The following is a 16572-nucleotide window of genomic DNA, read 5'->3' on the forward strand; positions in this document are numbered from 1 at the left end:
ATTACTCTTTTAATTTAAATTTTTTGTCAAGGTAATAATTATAAGTAGCTTAAAAGTCAGATAATATTTACATTGCTTATCACAAAAAATCAAAGTTCTGTCACTCATCTCCCTTCACCCTTCCACACCAGTAATGTTCTCTTTTAAATTTATTATAGGTGGGGCACCTGGGTGACTCAGTCTGTTGAGTGTCCGACACTTGATTTCCACTCAGGTCATGATCTCAGGGGTGATGGGATCGAGCCCATGCTCAGTGGAGAGCTGCTTAAGATTCTCTCCATTTTCTTTCTCTTCTACCCCTACCCCCTTTCACTCGCTCCTGTGTGTGCTCTCTTTCTCTCTCAAATAAATAAAATCTTTTAAAAAATAAATTCATTACTGATGTTTTTCTGGTGTTTAGCTCTGGTTTTCACATCAGATGATTGTTCTGGTGTTTTTTAGATTTTTTTTCCCTTTATTTAGTATGGAAGATGAAGATTTAGCCTGCAAATATCCTGACATTCCAACATAGTTATGTTAAATGCTACTTAAAAAAACAGTTGTGGGATCCCTGGGTGGCTCAGTAGTTTAGCACCTGCCTTCAGCTCAGGGCGTGATCCTGGAGACCTGGGATCGAGTTCCACATCACGTTCCCTGCATGGAGCCTGCTTCTCCCTCTGCCTGTGTCTCTGCCTCTGTGTGTGTGTGTGTGTGTGTGTGTGTGTCTCACATGAATAAATAAATAAAATATTTTTTTAAAAAATTGTATTTAGAGGCAAAACCTGTATTGATTTTAAAGTAGTACTAGAATACAATATTTTAGAAAACAAAAAAAAAACAGAGTTTTCATAATGCATTGTCAGAGAAGTGCACTAGAAGCAAAATATTAGACCTAGCAGGTGTTTATGTACATAATTTTAAGAGGATAACAATAATATTAGCAACAATTCTATTTGGCTCCAGCATTCAAATAGTACATGAGGAAATCTTCATTTCCTCTTACCTTACAGTAGTCAGTGAGTGAGCTTTGTTTTTAAACTCTAGTCAATTAGAGTCCTAATCATCAAACATTTTATGGGAGCATAGGTGAAAGTTTAACCCCACTTAAAAGAACAAAAGTACTAAAGGCAGACTGTTCTGAGAATCATAAATTTGCATGAAAAACCTCACAAGGGAAAAATCATAATTGCCTCAGCATGAGAGATGGAACGTATTGGAAGATAATTGGAGACTGTCTTTTATGTGTTCTCTTTGGTTTAGTTTTGATTTCATGTACTTTAATTTGTTTCCATCTCTTAGTTTTTTTCCTTAATATATTCTAAAGAATGTAAAACACTTCGAGGATCTCATTACTACTTGTGAAATTGCCTTCTTCTGTACCATTGGATGTAATTTTTTTTGTCAGTCTTACAAGACAAAGGTATCTTTGAACAGGCTATTTTACTTTAGCAATCTGACAGTAGTGATAACCCTAAAACTACATTTTGTGTAAGTTCAAATATACTATAACAGTTTCCCTTAGGTAAACACGTTAAAGATTTTTGTTTTGCATATTTAAGCCCTATCATCTTTGCTTTTATTCATGTTTCATCATTCGTATGTGTCAAATTTATATTTTCACTTCGAACTTTGCTTAAAGGGTATATTAGTCATTCCCTTGACAAGTATGGTCAGTAGTCTAATTGAAGATGTTTCATTACTTGGTGAACACAGTAGGTTACAAACTCAACTTTTGCTTCTCTTTGCAAAGGCCCTGAGACGTGAGTTAAAGGAGAAAGAGTATTCTGTCCTGAATGCTATAGACCAAGCTCGAGTTTTCCTGGCTGATCAGCCAATTGAGGCCCCAGAGGAACCAAGAAGAGACCTGCAATCAAAAACAGGTGAGATTGGGGCGCCTGGGTGGTTCAATGGGTTATGCATCTGCCTTTGGTTTAGGTCATGATCCCAGGGTCCTGGGATTGAGCCCTACATTGGGATCTGGGTTTGGCAGGAAGCCTGCTTCTCCCTCTGCCTCTGCCCCTGCCTTTCTCCCTGCTTGTTCCCTATCTCTCTCTCTCTCTCTCTGTCAAATAAATAAATAAAATCTTTAAAAAAAAAAAACAAGCTAAAAAAACAGGTGAGCTTTTTTTTTCATACATCATAAAAACACATGTGAGGGGAACAAAAACCCGACATCAAGTAGGAAATTTCCTCTCAGCATTTCAGGATCTGATATAAAAAAAATTTCTTCCAAGTATTCGTTAGTTTAATCCAATATGTCATTATTTAATATCCAGATTTTTATATTAAAAAATAAAATGTATACGTCAATATTCTTAATTTAAAAGGAAATTAACTGCAAATAGATTTGGTAAAAGGCATGCTGTAACTAAAAGTAATTTCTTTGAGAAAGAAAAATGTACATTTCTTCTATTCAAACACATTACGTGATAAATGATTGCAACTGGAGGAGTGATATTTAAAATACAGTTCAGGGTAGCCCGAGTGGCTCAGCAGTTTAACACCGCCTTCAGCCCAGGGCCTGATCCTTGAGCCCCGAGATCAAGTCCCATGTCGGGCTCCCTACATGGAGTCTGCTTCTTCCTCTGCCTGTGTCTCTGACTCTCTCTCTTTCTGTGTGTCTCTCATCAATAAATAAATTAAAAAATATATATTAAAAAATAAAATAAAATACATAGAAATATTTAAATAATCATAAAGATCTTTTTAAGCTTCTGTTTTTACAGATTGCTTTTTAAAATTAGACTCCAAAGTAAACACTTTTCTTTTCCAAGCAGACAACAGAATTTAGGTAGTTTAAAATTAACCTGGGACACTTGGGTAGCTTGGCGGTTGAGCATCTGCCTTTGGCTCAGATCATGATCCCGGACTTCTGGGATCGAGTCCCGCATCAGACTCCCTGCATGGAGCCTGCTTCTCCCTCTGCCTGTGTCTCTGCCTCTCCCTGTGTCTCTCATGAATAAATAAATCTTAAAAAAAAAAAAGTTAACCTATTTATGCACTCTTTATGTACTTTGGCTGAAAATGGAAACAGTAACTGCCTTAGTAGGAAATAGCAGTCAGTCACACAGTAAATTTAAGAGATGAATTTGGAGGCCAACATAGATCTTTATTGTGATTTTTCACTGTTGGCAATAAAAGCATTCTGATGCATTTTTAAAAACAAACATGCCATTCAAAATATTTTTTCATCATTCACTTCACATAGTGAAGGCAGATCTGAAAGACTGCCTCATGCTGTGTCCAGCAGCATAATTCATGAACATTTATTACTTGTAAGGAAAGTACATTTGGAAAAATGCTTTCTTTGTGGCCGAAACTGGAGCAGGCCTTTGGAAAAGTAGCTATTTTCCTACTCAGCCTTTGTCAGAGTAGTTCTACTTCAGACTGAATAAATTTACCATCAAGATCACTATCTTCTAAAAAAAAAAAAAAGATCACATTTATGTGTGTACTATACACACACACACACACACACACGTCTATGCACCCAGCTTACACACATACACACAAATTGGGTGCTTAATGCACAGTTGCTGAATGAATGCGTGCATGAGCTGAGCGCACCTGTGACGATGCTTGGTCAGTGAGCAGGCTCAGTTAAGAGGAATGACCCACCGGGACAGGATCATCACAAGCAGCAGTGCAGCAGTGAGGAGCAAAGCGGCCCTGTGCCTGGGCAGGAGGTGGCAGTGAGGGGCTTGTACGTGCTGTCTGGTTCAGATTGCAGAGGACCTGGAAAGTCGGACAGAACATTTCAACTCAATACAAGAAAGAAGGCACTATTACAATTGCTGATGTTAAGCGTGGAAGAAAAATAAGTTTACTCATCTCACCCTATCCAATTTGAAATTCACCTTAAATCTGAGTTTCTTGTCTCCCTGCTTCCCCAGTACTTTCCAGTGAATAGAGGAAGCATTTTATAATCTACTTCATAGCAGTAAAAAAGTGTTATTGTATCACTAAAGCTTCACTTTGCTATACATTTTCCTTCTCCTGGTTAGTCCATTTCAGGGGTAAGATAATATCACTTTTTTGAGTTCTTATTTTGCTGTTACATTAGGTATGTTTCTAAGCCCTCTTTCAAATATTCTATTGGGGGGGGCAAGAGAAAAAGTCATTAATGTAACTTTATGATTTTCTTTCTTTTTGTTTTTTTTATGATTTGCAATTTTTATGCTTTCCTCCTTTTGTGATATTGCTTTCTGCAATGGTGGCTGATTTTACCTGCTGTTAAAAGTAAATGAAAGAAAATTATCCGTAATAGCTTTTATACTTTTGTTGTTTACCATGAATTATGTAGAGCTGCTATCAGAAATAGAGAGCATTTGAACATTAGTTATCTTGTGTGATGCTACGTGAAGTACTCACTGTTAAAGGGAATAGAGCGGGGAGAAATGATATGATTTTTTATTCTATTTAATAAGCATTTATTTATTGAATATGCTCTGTATACACCAAATGGATCCATCTCTTTACTTTTAAGTAACTATTTCAGAAAGTACTTCTCTGCATGTTTCTAAATGCCTTTTTTCTTCCAGCTCCTTTTTTTTTTGTTTTTTTCAATTATCAATTCTTATAGTGTTATGTGTTTGTGTGTGTGTGTGTGTGTGTGTGTGTGTGTGTGTGAGGCAACCTGTGGCATTTTACTTTACTGCCCAGTAATATAGGTATGAATTGCTCTCAGGCATCTGTTAATTGACAAAGGCTATTAAAAAGAAGCAAATTAATTATTTCAACCAAATGATAAGTTGCTGATAAAGAATCTCATAAGGTATGCTCTGCTAGGTATTTCCCCTCCACCCCCTTATTATTGAGATATAATTGACACATTGTAGATGTTTAAGGGATACAACATAACGATTTGATGTATGTATATATTATAAGCCAATCACCATAAGTCTAGCTAATATCCATCACCATATACAGTTACATATTCTATTTCCTTGTGATAAGAACTTTTAAGATCTAGTCCCTTATCATCTTTTGAGTATGTATATTTTAAATATTTAAAAATCACTACTGGGTGACTCAGTGGTTGAGCACCTGCCTTCGGCCCAGGGTGTGTGTGATCGCGGAGTCCTGGGATGGAGTCCCACATTGGGCTCCCTGCATGGAGCCTGCTTCTCCCTCTGTTTGTGTCTCTGCCTCTCTCGTGTCTTTCATGAAAAAATAAAATCTTAAAAAAAAATAAAAATCACTAATATTACTGCCTGGCTTTAAGCCCTTGCCATTTCTTGTTAGGAGTATTGTCAGTTCTTTCTCAGTTGGTATCTTTGCATCAACATAGACAGTACAATGATAAATCGGAAACTCAGAACTGGCATTTGCTCCCCTGGTTTAAAAACCACCAATAGCCTCTAGGATGGCACCTGAGCTCCTACACCTGGCACACAAGCTGCACAGGGATTGGCCTCAGTTTACTGGGTAGCAGTCTCTCCTCTCTCTCTCTCCTCCCCAAACTGATGTCCATTTGACACCAAACTGCTAGGGACGATCTGCCAGTTATGGTCTTCCTTGCCTTTATCCTGTTGCCACCTATCCTGTTTTGTTGTTGTTGTTGTTATTGTTGTTGTTGTTGTTTGTTTGTTTTTTTCTGCCTGTGGGTCTATTTTACCTGATTTCTGACTCCTTCCTTGTTTGCCCACCCAGCCCCTGCTCATCCTGTCCCAACTGTCGAAGGCTCAGTGTCTTCCTGATGCTTCTCTCTCTCATCTCTTCTCCATGCTTTCCTGTCATCTCTCTGCTGTGTTGCCAAGATCTGTATCCAGAGCTCAGCCCTTCCCTGGCTTAGTGACCTTTCTCACTTATTGAGAAGCTGAAAGAGTGTGGAAAAATGATCTAGGCAGCCAAAAATAGATATTATACAGCAAATACAGTGAAGATCCTCCCCTTACTCATAGCAAAGCTGCTCTCTCAGAGGTATTAACTCCTACTTTAGATACTGTTGTAACTAGTTTAACTTGATTCCCAGTGAGTTGTGGATATGTGGCAAAGTGGAAATGTCAGGACAGGGAAAAGGGTAGCAGTGAGCGATGACTGCTGGCAGTTTGACAGCAAGGAAGAGAAAGAAATTATAGAAAGGATATATGAGACTTCTAAAATAAAACAAAACAGAGAGTCTTTGGGGTTTTTTACAATAAAAGAAAAACTGAGCTATGAATTATGGTTTATTTTTGAAGACAGAACATAAATCAGCTATGAGAAGGCATAGGAATTTATACTATATTTTAGTATATTTCTTTTTTAAATGGCAGCCATAAAAACACAGGGCTAAATAGGTAAGGTGTAGCTGTCTGGAGCACTAACTCAGAATAACTCATTCCACTTATAAATGGTTCTTAAGTAAATATGATTTTTAATTGAACTGAAATCGTCTGAATAATTACAGATATTTTGTGGAGTTCACAGCTTTATCAGTAGCCCTCCCTTATCTGGTTTGAGCAATATGAAACTTTTTAATTTGATTACATCTGTATCATGTCATTTAACACATTGAATTGTTTTTCATTTGATTTTAATCACCTGGTCTATATCTGTGAAAAGGTAGAAAGAAGAGTAAATCTCTCATCATCTTTGTATTGTTCTTTGTACTTCTTTTTTTTTTTTTTTTGTTCTTTGTACTTCTAAAACCACTCTCTAACTATCCCAATGAGTCAGGCACATAAAGCAAGATGCTTTTTCCTTTCTCTCTCTGTCTTCCTTCCCCTTTCTGTTTCTCCTTCCCCCTCCCCTCCCCCCTTTCCCCTTTCCTTCCTTTCTTTCTTCTTTCTTTCTTTCTTTTGTTCTTTCTTCTTTCTTTTTTTTTCTCTCCCTTCCTTCTTTCCTTTCTTTCTTCTTCCTTCCCTCCCTCCTTCCTTTCTTCTTACTTTCTTTCTACCAAGAAAATACTGTGATGTGGAACAAGGCCACCAGCTAACATCGGGGTAGATCCAGGAACAGAGTTCAAAGCTTTTATGTGGGTGACCTTTCTTAACCTGCAGTGTTTTGGCTGACTTTTACCATCTCTTCCTTTTTTATCTCCTCTGTGTCTCTGCTTATTGGCCACTGACTTGACTCCTCTACTTTTGGAATCTGGAGCCTATCACCCTGCACTGCTGTTCCTTGGTTTCTCCCTTAATTCCCCTGCCTTCTTTTACCCCTGACTGTTCTCAGCCCAGCTTGCACTTCCTTCTGAAAATCACCTGGCTGCATGGTGAAGGTAGACGTACAGGACACCTGTGGACTTAGCCATAGTCAGCCTAGCCCACTTCAGCCCCTAAACCTCTCGAGATAATCAAGGAGAACATGTGCTTTCTCACCTCTGTGTCACCTGCAGTTCAGGTTAAAAGTCGGATTTGCACAGAGGAGTTAGTGATTTCACATCAGCATCCCTGTCTCCACACCGCATAGAGATGCCGGCGTGCATGTGCACAAATGTGCATCTATGTTTTATGATTTGAGGTTATGGTATCAATTGCTAAATAAGCCTGCAAACACTTTTATAGGATAGATCACCTCCAAAAGTATTTAGAAAGTTGTACAATTTATTGTATCTGTGGGTATAGACAAGCTCTTTTCCTCTTCTCAGCTTTTCATTTTTAAGATAAAAAAGATTGCATTATTTTATTTATCAATTCCCCCATGAGTCCTCTTTAGAATCTATTCCAGTTAAGGCATTACTATTGCTATAACTATTATTTTATTCCAGGCTCTTAGAACATCATTTCTTTTTCAGCCTGTTATACTTGATGAGTTGATTCTGTTTCATTTTTAATGATTAGTCCTGGAAAAAGGACATCTATTATTTTATTTATTCTTTTTATACTTTGTAAATTATTGTGTGTGTGTGTACTTCATATAATTATGTATGTCTGTACTTCTGATTAATGGTTGATCATTTTTCAGATACAAAAGTATTATGGATTAATATTTTTCATCTTTGATCTTTGACAGCTGGCTATTTTTCTTTACTAGTAGTTAATATTTAAACTCACGGTGTACTATTTTCTTTTAAATATTAAATGTTTCATAGTATTTTAAAAAGATAATTATTAGGAGTATTTTTCTCTTATGCAAAATCTTATATATGATGTAATGAAGTAATAAATGACATTTTCAGTCCACTGTGTGAGTCCATTTTATGCCAATATTAGCAAACTTGTGTGAATAAAATTTCACGATCATTAAATGAATGAAAATGTGGAATTATCATATAGTTTAGTAGAAGTTACTTTTATACTGATTCTTAATATAACTTAAGTTTACAGGAAGAGATGGCAGTAATTATTTCCTTGCATCTCATAAAATGAGACCAAATTACATATTATAGCCTAAATAATTAGGCTAGTAAAAATGATGGGTGTTTTCTCTCAGGGCATTTTTGTTTTCCTAGTAACAGCTTTATTAATTAGAACCCTAGTCATAGTAAATGGCAGACACCCAACATCCATAAGCAAAGGCACAAGGGGAAATGTATTAACTCCCATAGCCAAATTACATTAAGGGCAAGGTCACAGCCAGCCACAGGGACTGAAATGCCACCCAGAAGCCTTTTTTCTTTGTCTTCCTGTCTCCCTCTACAAGTTTTGATTTTCTTAGCTTTCCTATGATCACATACCTCATACCACAAGGAGAGACAGCGCTTCTTTCAATCCAGCACATTACAGGAGAGGGCTCTTATGGACTCAGCTTGAGTAACATGGAGCTCAGAGTCTACTGGGATTTGGCACACCCATGCTACAAAAATAATATTAAATGGGGGAAGAGCCAATGCCCAAGAAGAAAGGGAGAGAAATGTTAGTAGACATAGATGTTCACAAGGCAACATTGATCAGGTGCTTACAGTGTGCCAGGCACTATGCCAGGTACCTCACATACCTTGTTACCTTTAATCCTCGTAACGACTCATTGAGGTATGAATACTGTTACCACCCATTTGAGATAAGGAAATTAAGTCTTTGAGAGGTGTGGAAGCTCCTGTCACTCATGACAGAGCTGAAACTCCCATGTCTGGCTTAGTGTCAAACTTAGTGCTCTTAACCACCATAGTATACTCTCTTCATTACCCCAGTAATCATAAGTACTTCCAGCTATACAGTAGAAATAATTTTCTATATTTTTTGACTTTAAAGAAATGTCATACAATAATTAAATACATTTTGTAACTCTTGACTTTTCCCTTTGCTGTTGCTTTTTCTTTACTGAAATACCAGGCTGCTTAATAGAATGGCATACCAGTTCACTAATTTCTAGCATCAGGAGAAAAGGTGGTTGGGCAATGTTAGACTTTGTCTTTTTAATTTTCATATAAAAACTTGAAGGATAAATCATAGCTTTCAGGCCTATAGACCAAGACAATAATTTAATTAGCTTCTCAAATCCAAACTAGATTAGTAATGTTGTAATGCATGAAAAAGCATAGAAAAATATAATGTTGCTTTCTTTTTCAGTATTCTTAAATACAGAGCAGCAATGTGATCCTTCCCAAATTAAAGTTCTATAATGTATGTATGGGTGTAATGAATCTAGTCTTCAGCTTTCCTAAAATATATGTGTTGGCTGACTAAGCCTACTGATTGGGTAAAAATTTCTAAAACTTTTTTGCATGACAATGAGTACCATAGTAATGAAATCCAATTTAAATAAACATATCAACATTCTTGATGAAGAATTATATAATAACAAAGGTAGTTTGATGGGCACAACATTTTAAATTAATTGTTTACCATCTGTTATATTCTCTAATCACTGTTGCAACCATCCATAAATTACATTTGCCTCATAAAAAGGATGACAGTATTTTACATGTATGTATTCTGTTGTAATAGACATCTGGGAAGTTACTTTTTTAAACATAAAGAATAGGGGGATACTAAACTCTTTTAATGGGTTGGTGTACTTATTTTGTTGTTGTTTTTGTTGTCCCTCTGGAAAGCTGTAATCTTCTAGAGTGAATTAGAGGAGTTGCCATTTTTAAAGAAGTTTAAGGCTAGCAAAGACGTAAAATCTTCTCTTCAGTTAAACTCCTCACTTATTATGGCATTACATAAACATAAGACATACTTCACTTCTTCTGCAAGAATGGCTAAGTATTCTAGATACTGAAGATACAATAGTGAACAAAACATATCCTTTCCCTCCTGGATTTTACATTCCCAGCTTCCCTTCTTTCTTTGCAGTGCCATCCCTCAACCCCCAGTGACCTGTCTGCAGCTGTTCTAGCACTCATAAATGACTTGAATAAATTACAAAATGGCCATTAGGATGAGGACATTCAGGGAATACTAAGTTACAGAAGATTGAAAGCTGGATGTCAGGTGGTTTAGCCAGTTCTGTTCCATGGCATCTCTTATATTCCTGTTCCTTTCCTTAGAGGTGAATTTTCTTAACAATCTGTCCTTACTTCTTGCGCAACTCAATGCTGGGTTTATTTACTTTGGCTCACTTTACAAGAAGAATAAAACTTAGAAGTGTCTTGACTTTGGTTCTACCTCCATTTACCTCTGAACAGAAGCACCATTTATCTCCCTCCACAGTGTGCTCTGCATTTCTAGCTTCCTCTCCATTTTCCTTCTCTCTCTTAAGACTTTGCATGTGGGTTTTTGTGGAAGATACTCCCTAAATTTCTTTACTTTGGAGTTCTTGCTTTTCTCTAAATGTCTCTGTTCACTGTCCTTTTTTTCCCCACTTAAGGATTTAAGAAACCCCTTGGCAGCATGGATGAATCCATATCATCTTTATGATATTCCTACTGAAAGATTTAGGCTTCACATTAACAGGTTAATCTAGTCTGGGTAACATCTTACTATTGTCACTCTTACAATATATAGATTAACATAATTAGAAATATTACAGTAATCAGCTGATGGCCCTTGATGATGCACTTGTAATCTAGTTCATAATGATTGTTATCATCATACAAAATAGGAAATGGGTGGAGTCCTCTTAAACACTGATCATCAGAGAGATTAAGTTAATCTTAATCATGTAATCAGAAAACGTGAAGAGAATATATTTCCCATTATTTTAATCACCTTTTGGTTATGAAGGAAAGAGAGAAATGGAGGGCAGTTAGAGAACGAGAGAAAGAGCAAGTCGAGTCTCTAGACATGGGAGTGCTTTGTTTTTTTCCTATGAATTCTTGTTAGCTAATCTATTGGTTTGCTTGTCTAAAAATCCCTACAGATGTCTAAACCTCCCAGACTTAGTAATAAAATCATAAAAGGAATCATAAAAGAAATTGACCTTTGTTGACGCCCTCCTGTGTGCCAGGCATGTGCCAGTTACTTTATAGTTACTAACTGAAGTTCAAAGAGATAAGGAATATGTTTATGATTACATAATTTGTTAGTGTTTGAAATGGCATATGATCTCCTAATCTTTCCATACACTAGATTGTCCAGGAGTGAAAATGCTACTCTGGAAGGTTTTAATTTTTTTTCCCTATGTTTGCTTGTCTTAATATTTCCTTTTCATCACTTGGTGAAATACATGTTAAAAAAAAAGAACAGTGCAAGTAAGATATTTGGAACTACCATACTTGAAATAACTTTGTAAGGTTTATCCTTCTCTTTCACGGTAAAAACCTTTTTTATAACTCACTTTAGATCAGTGTAGGGAGGAGGAAGGAAAAATAAATGGAAAGATTTCCACTTGAAGTTATAAAGTTGAGTATTCTCAGGAAAGAGTTAAGCTAAAAGTTCCATTGAGCCCAGCTCAATTCACTAATTATATATTGAGGACATACTGGTCTCTAGACTGGATATTGCCAAACCAAGATGGAAAGAAAGAAAACATGTATGACATAAGACTTTAGAACCTATAAATAAAAAGTCACAGTGAAGTTATAAATGTCAATTTCCTATTGAAAAAAAGAGGATGCAATAAATATGGAAGATCTTTAAAGCAATTGGGCTGATTCTAATAGAGTTTTATATTATTTCATTGGAGAAACATGTAATTTAATTTTTTTATTGTAAAATGTTTTTGTATAAGCATGCATAAGGAGACTATTTTCCTCTCTACTGTTAAGATTTCTTTGAGATATATGTTGGCTTTGGCTTTCTTATAGAATTCAATTTTAGGGATGCCTGGGTGGCTCAGTGGTTAAGCATCTGCCTTCAGCCAGGGACATGGTCCTGGAGTCCCAGGATCGAGTCCTGCATTGGGCTCCCTGTGTGGAGCCTGTTTCTCCCTCTGCATGCGTCTCTGCCTCTCTTTCTGCATCTCTCATGAATAAATAAATAAAATCTTAAAAAAAAATTCAATTTTAGAGGTAAATGAAGCCCTTTGTACAAAAAGTTTTCCCACTGAGAAATATGAGTTCCCACTTGATAAAAGTGAGATGAGCATCATTTAGCTCTCCTAGGAGCAAAGGGCATGATACAATCATGGCTGGCCCCAACCCTAGACTCTGCTCTTGGTCCAGTTTTGTTTGCCTACCTCACTCCAGGGAATCATGGGGCAGTCTTTCTTTCCATGGCATAGTAAGGTATAAATACCACCAATTAATTTGCATAGTTGAAGAATAAAAATAATTGAACAAGAGAGGAAAATTTAGGTCTGATTGTTGCTTTCTTCCCTCTTTTGTTTTCTTTTTCTTCTCTTCTTTCTAAAAGATTGTTACTAAATCTGTCTTAAAAGATAGGTATCTATTGTAACATAATAAATCACTATTTTAAATTATATAAGTACGAAATTAATATAACAATATGGTTAACAAAAATTAACCTGTTACATGTTTTGTATAAATGTATAATATAAATATAGAAAGTAAATATAATTGCACCTGAAGTTAAAAAGGGAAGGCCTGAAGTTCAGTTAAAAGGGAAGGCCTGAAGTTCCGGACGAGAATGGAAAAAGAGTGCTGCCCCTCAAAAATATCCAGAGAAGGACACACACGCACGTGCACACACACACACACACACACACACACTTCAGGGAATAGGAAAGTGACAGAAAAAGCTCTTCTGGTCTGAAAATTGTCAGTAAATTTATTTGGTTTTTATCCTGCTGTTTCCTCCTTCTCTCAGATTAGCCTCTATTACTGCCTTTTCAAATGCAAATTAGATTACCCTCTTATCTCTGAGCTTCATTTGCTCTGTGGTCTCCAGTATTTAGTGGCCCTGCCAGTTGCGTGGGAATGACACAACTCACCGGAGTGGAAATACTCCAGCTTCAGCAGCAGGGACCAGAGAGATCAATTTGTAAGCCAGGAAGCTGGCGGTGCTCTGTCCTGGCAACACATTACAATCATCTGGGAAGCTTTTAAAATATACCCATCTTGCCCTTCACTGTTGACCAACTAAATCTGATCTCTTAATTTTGGGGGGTAGGGCCTCTGGGGATCTGTATGTAAAAACAAACAGGCAAGCAAACAAACTCTCAGAGGGGTTTCTAATATGTACTCTGAATTCTGAACCACTGGGTCTGAAAGATTCTCCACTTCCTGCATGAGGGTCTTAAAATTTATGGCAAAAAAATCTCTTCAGAAATTTTGAAGGAAACAGTCCTTTGATTTTCAAACAACTAGAGGATTTTACAAATGTAATTATATCCTTTTATTAGTTTCTTCTCTTTTTTTGTTTTCTCTGTGTGTGTGTGTGTGTGTGTGTTTGCTGCTTTCATTTGTTTTTCTATTCTCTTAACCCCACATCATCATGACTTGATATTTCATCTGTTGCTACCTGTTACCTGTTTCACAAACGTTCTGAAAAATTTTTGTTTGGTTTCACGCTTCCCTCTGTTCTTGGTTTAAAGTATGCATTAAACTGAGATTGGTACTGTAATAGGGAGGCACTTTTATTCTGACTCTGTGATCAGTTAATAGGTATCCTTTCTGGCAAACAGATGGGGAATTGAACACAGAGCTTTTCTTTTCTTTTGACTAGCTGCTTGTGTAGGAATTATATAATAAATACCACACAAAGGGACTGCTCAATCAAAAGATTTTACATTAAGTGAAGACAAAAATGTCCCATCCATGTTGAGTGTTTTGTCACAGGACAAAGAAGCTGTGTGTCTCCCTGCCAGGTTATTCAGTGACTGACTCAGAAACAGTTTTTTACTTTATCCAGGGAAAAATCATCATAATTAAGTTGTCTGTTCAGAAATTAGTACTGTATCTTTTTCTTTTACAAAAGCCAGTGAAACACAAGTGCTTAAAATAGATCTTTGGAAAAGCCTGAGTGACTTATTAACAAACACAGGTGCTGCCATCATAAAAATTACCACTCCCTTTCTCATGGGACTAGTAAGAGTGACTTTTTTCATCTCACATAAATAACATTTATTTATTTTCTATATTTTATATTATTCATGATAAGCATTTATAGAAACAGAGCATATAAAATATGGCATTTTATATTTATATTAAATATATTGTATATAAGTGTGATGTAGTTCTCATTTTTTAACTTAGGGATTTAAATAAGGTTTGCCTAATGACCTACTTTTCCTCCAGCACTGTTGTCCTGGACTGTATCCCAGCTCAAACACTCCTAGAAGCTGGGTGTTTAATTCACTTGTTTTCCTTATTTATCACTTCCTGGTGGAATCAGTTTATCTACCTATCATAACATGGAATCTCCTGGTAATCAGTTCAGTTGCCAAGGGATTATTCATGACTCTCTACAGCCTCTAGCAGTTCAGCAGTGTAATTCGGAGTTCTGTAGCTTCTGAACTCTTCATGGTCCATTTGGTTCGCAGAGATTCATTACAGCTGTTTTTAAGTCTAAATATTGATGTCTAGAATTGTTCTGGAAATATAGGTAGGTAAGAATATGTGTTCTGTCCCCTTCAACTTGACTTGTTATAATACTAAAGAAAGACAGGGGGACGAATTTATGTTAAATATGAGTTATGATTCGGGAGAGCTGGCTTTATTTATTTAGTTCCTCTTACCAGGAACTTCAGTGAACTTCAGTTCATGTTTACGTATGCTATGAAATATTTTGAAGTGAAGTGGAGTTGCTTCACTGTGATTGATACTAAAAGTTGGGATCTTATCACAGAGAAGAATAATTATTTCTATCTTAAACTAATCCAAAGTTTACCTTGATTGTATGTTTCTGACTTGCTTCTGTTTTCAGTGGACCCAGCAGAACAACCATCAAAGCAGTGAGATAGGAAAGGGGATTGCCTTGGATATGGAGAGAACTGAAGACCAGGAGTGTTCAGTTGGCAATCTACCTAAACTGCTTTGAGGGTGTCTGCTTTATTTTCATCAAATTCCTTTGCCCTTGTCTTCTTGTCAGCTTCTCATCTCTGTGTTTCTGACAGCTGGGTTTGAACTTGACTTTCATTTCTGCCTCTTTCTTTTGCTCGTCTTGTAGCCTTTGCAGGGCCTTGCATTATGCCTACCCTTTCCTGTCTGAAAGTCTGACTTTAATTCAGATATCCTGGAATCTTTGAAATCTATGAAATATTTGGGATGGTCCTTGAAATCTTGCTGTATTCCTGTTGAAGTGTTTGTGAATGTGCTACATGTCTGGACTATAGAAAGTACCCTATATTAAAGGTGAACTGCCATACAGATTCAGCAATGATGAAGTAGCTAAGATATATTATTTGTCTTCAGTTATTTTTTTCTAAGGAACATGATAATTCAACCTTATTTTCTCAGAGTCTTTCCTCGTAACTTAAAGCTGTTTCTCTCCTAACTATATTTCCCATTTTTATTGAGGACAATGAAATGAAAAAGACTGTCTTTGGATTTTATATAACTGAATTTATGTTAAAGAAAAATTCTTTTGTTTTTTGAGTTATTGTGTTACATTTCAAGGTTTGTAAATATATTAAAATTCAAGTCACTGAAGCCACTGGGCCACTTATTACTCTGTGTAACTATTTTCTTCTTTTGATAAATAGCAGGGAATCCATTGGTGAAGGTGAAGGGAGTAGAGAGAAATTTTTTCTTCCCCTGATTTGTGTAAACAATGTCTCCATGTACCTGATGGCAACCCTTCAAAAGGTGGTGTTCACACCTGGCTGTTGATCAGGTTCCAAATTTTTTTTTTTTTTTTTTTTTTTTAAATCACAGAATTGACTCCTGAGGAAAGAGCCCAAAAGATTGCCAAGGCCATGCGCAAACAGTCTTCTGAAGTCAAAGAGAAGTGGGAAAGTCTAAATGCTGTCACTAGCAATTGGCAAAAGCAAGTGGACAAGGCACTGGAGAAGCTCAGAGACCTGCAGGGAGCCATGGATGACCTGGATGTTGACATGAAGGAGGCGGAGGCTGTGAGGAATGGCTGGAAGCCTGTGGGAGACTTACTTATCGACTCACTGCAGGATCACATTGAAAAAACCATGGTCAGCACCACTGCCTCAGATAAGGATTTTAAGAAATGTTTTATTGTTAAATATAACACAAAGAAAGTCATATATAAAAACTGTCATAAGAGATTTTATGAAGCCAACCCCGTGACAACTCCACCAAAATCAGGAGATAGAGATTTCCCAGACACAACAGATGTTTTCCATATGCCCCTCACTATCAGAACCCCTCCCCACCAGAATAACAACTAATGAAACTTTCACAATAATTTACTTTTATTTTTCCTTATACTTCTTTTTTACCCAACTCTGTGTCCCTAAACACTTAACTGCTTTAAA

At 36.6% G+C, this 16572-nt stretch overlaps 1 protein-coding gene across 1 annotated transcript in view; it reads left to right on the forward strand.

The window, feature by feature from the left end:
* Nucleotides 1-16572, forward strand: part of UTRN (utrophin) — a 488613-nt gene that overhangs the window by 379611 nt on the left and 92430 nt on the right. Inside the window, 2 exon segments of the mRNA NM_001012395.1 lie at nucleotides 1730-1859; nucleotides 16001-16269. Of these exon segments, the coding sequence (NP_001012395.1) occupies nucleotides 1730-1859; nucleotides 16001-16269 (399 nt within the window).

Source organism: Canis lupus, chromosome 1 (assembly GCF_011100685.1).
Source record: "Canis lupus familiaris isolate Mischka breed German Shepherd chromosome 1, alternate assembly UU_Cfam_GSD_1.0, whole genome shotgun sequence".
Lineage (NCBI taxonomy): Eukaryota > Metazoa > Chordata > Mammalia > Carnivora > Canidae > Canis > Canis lupus.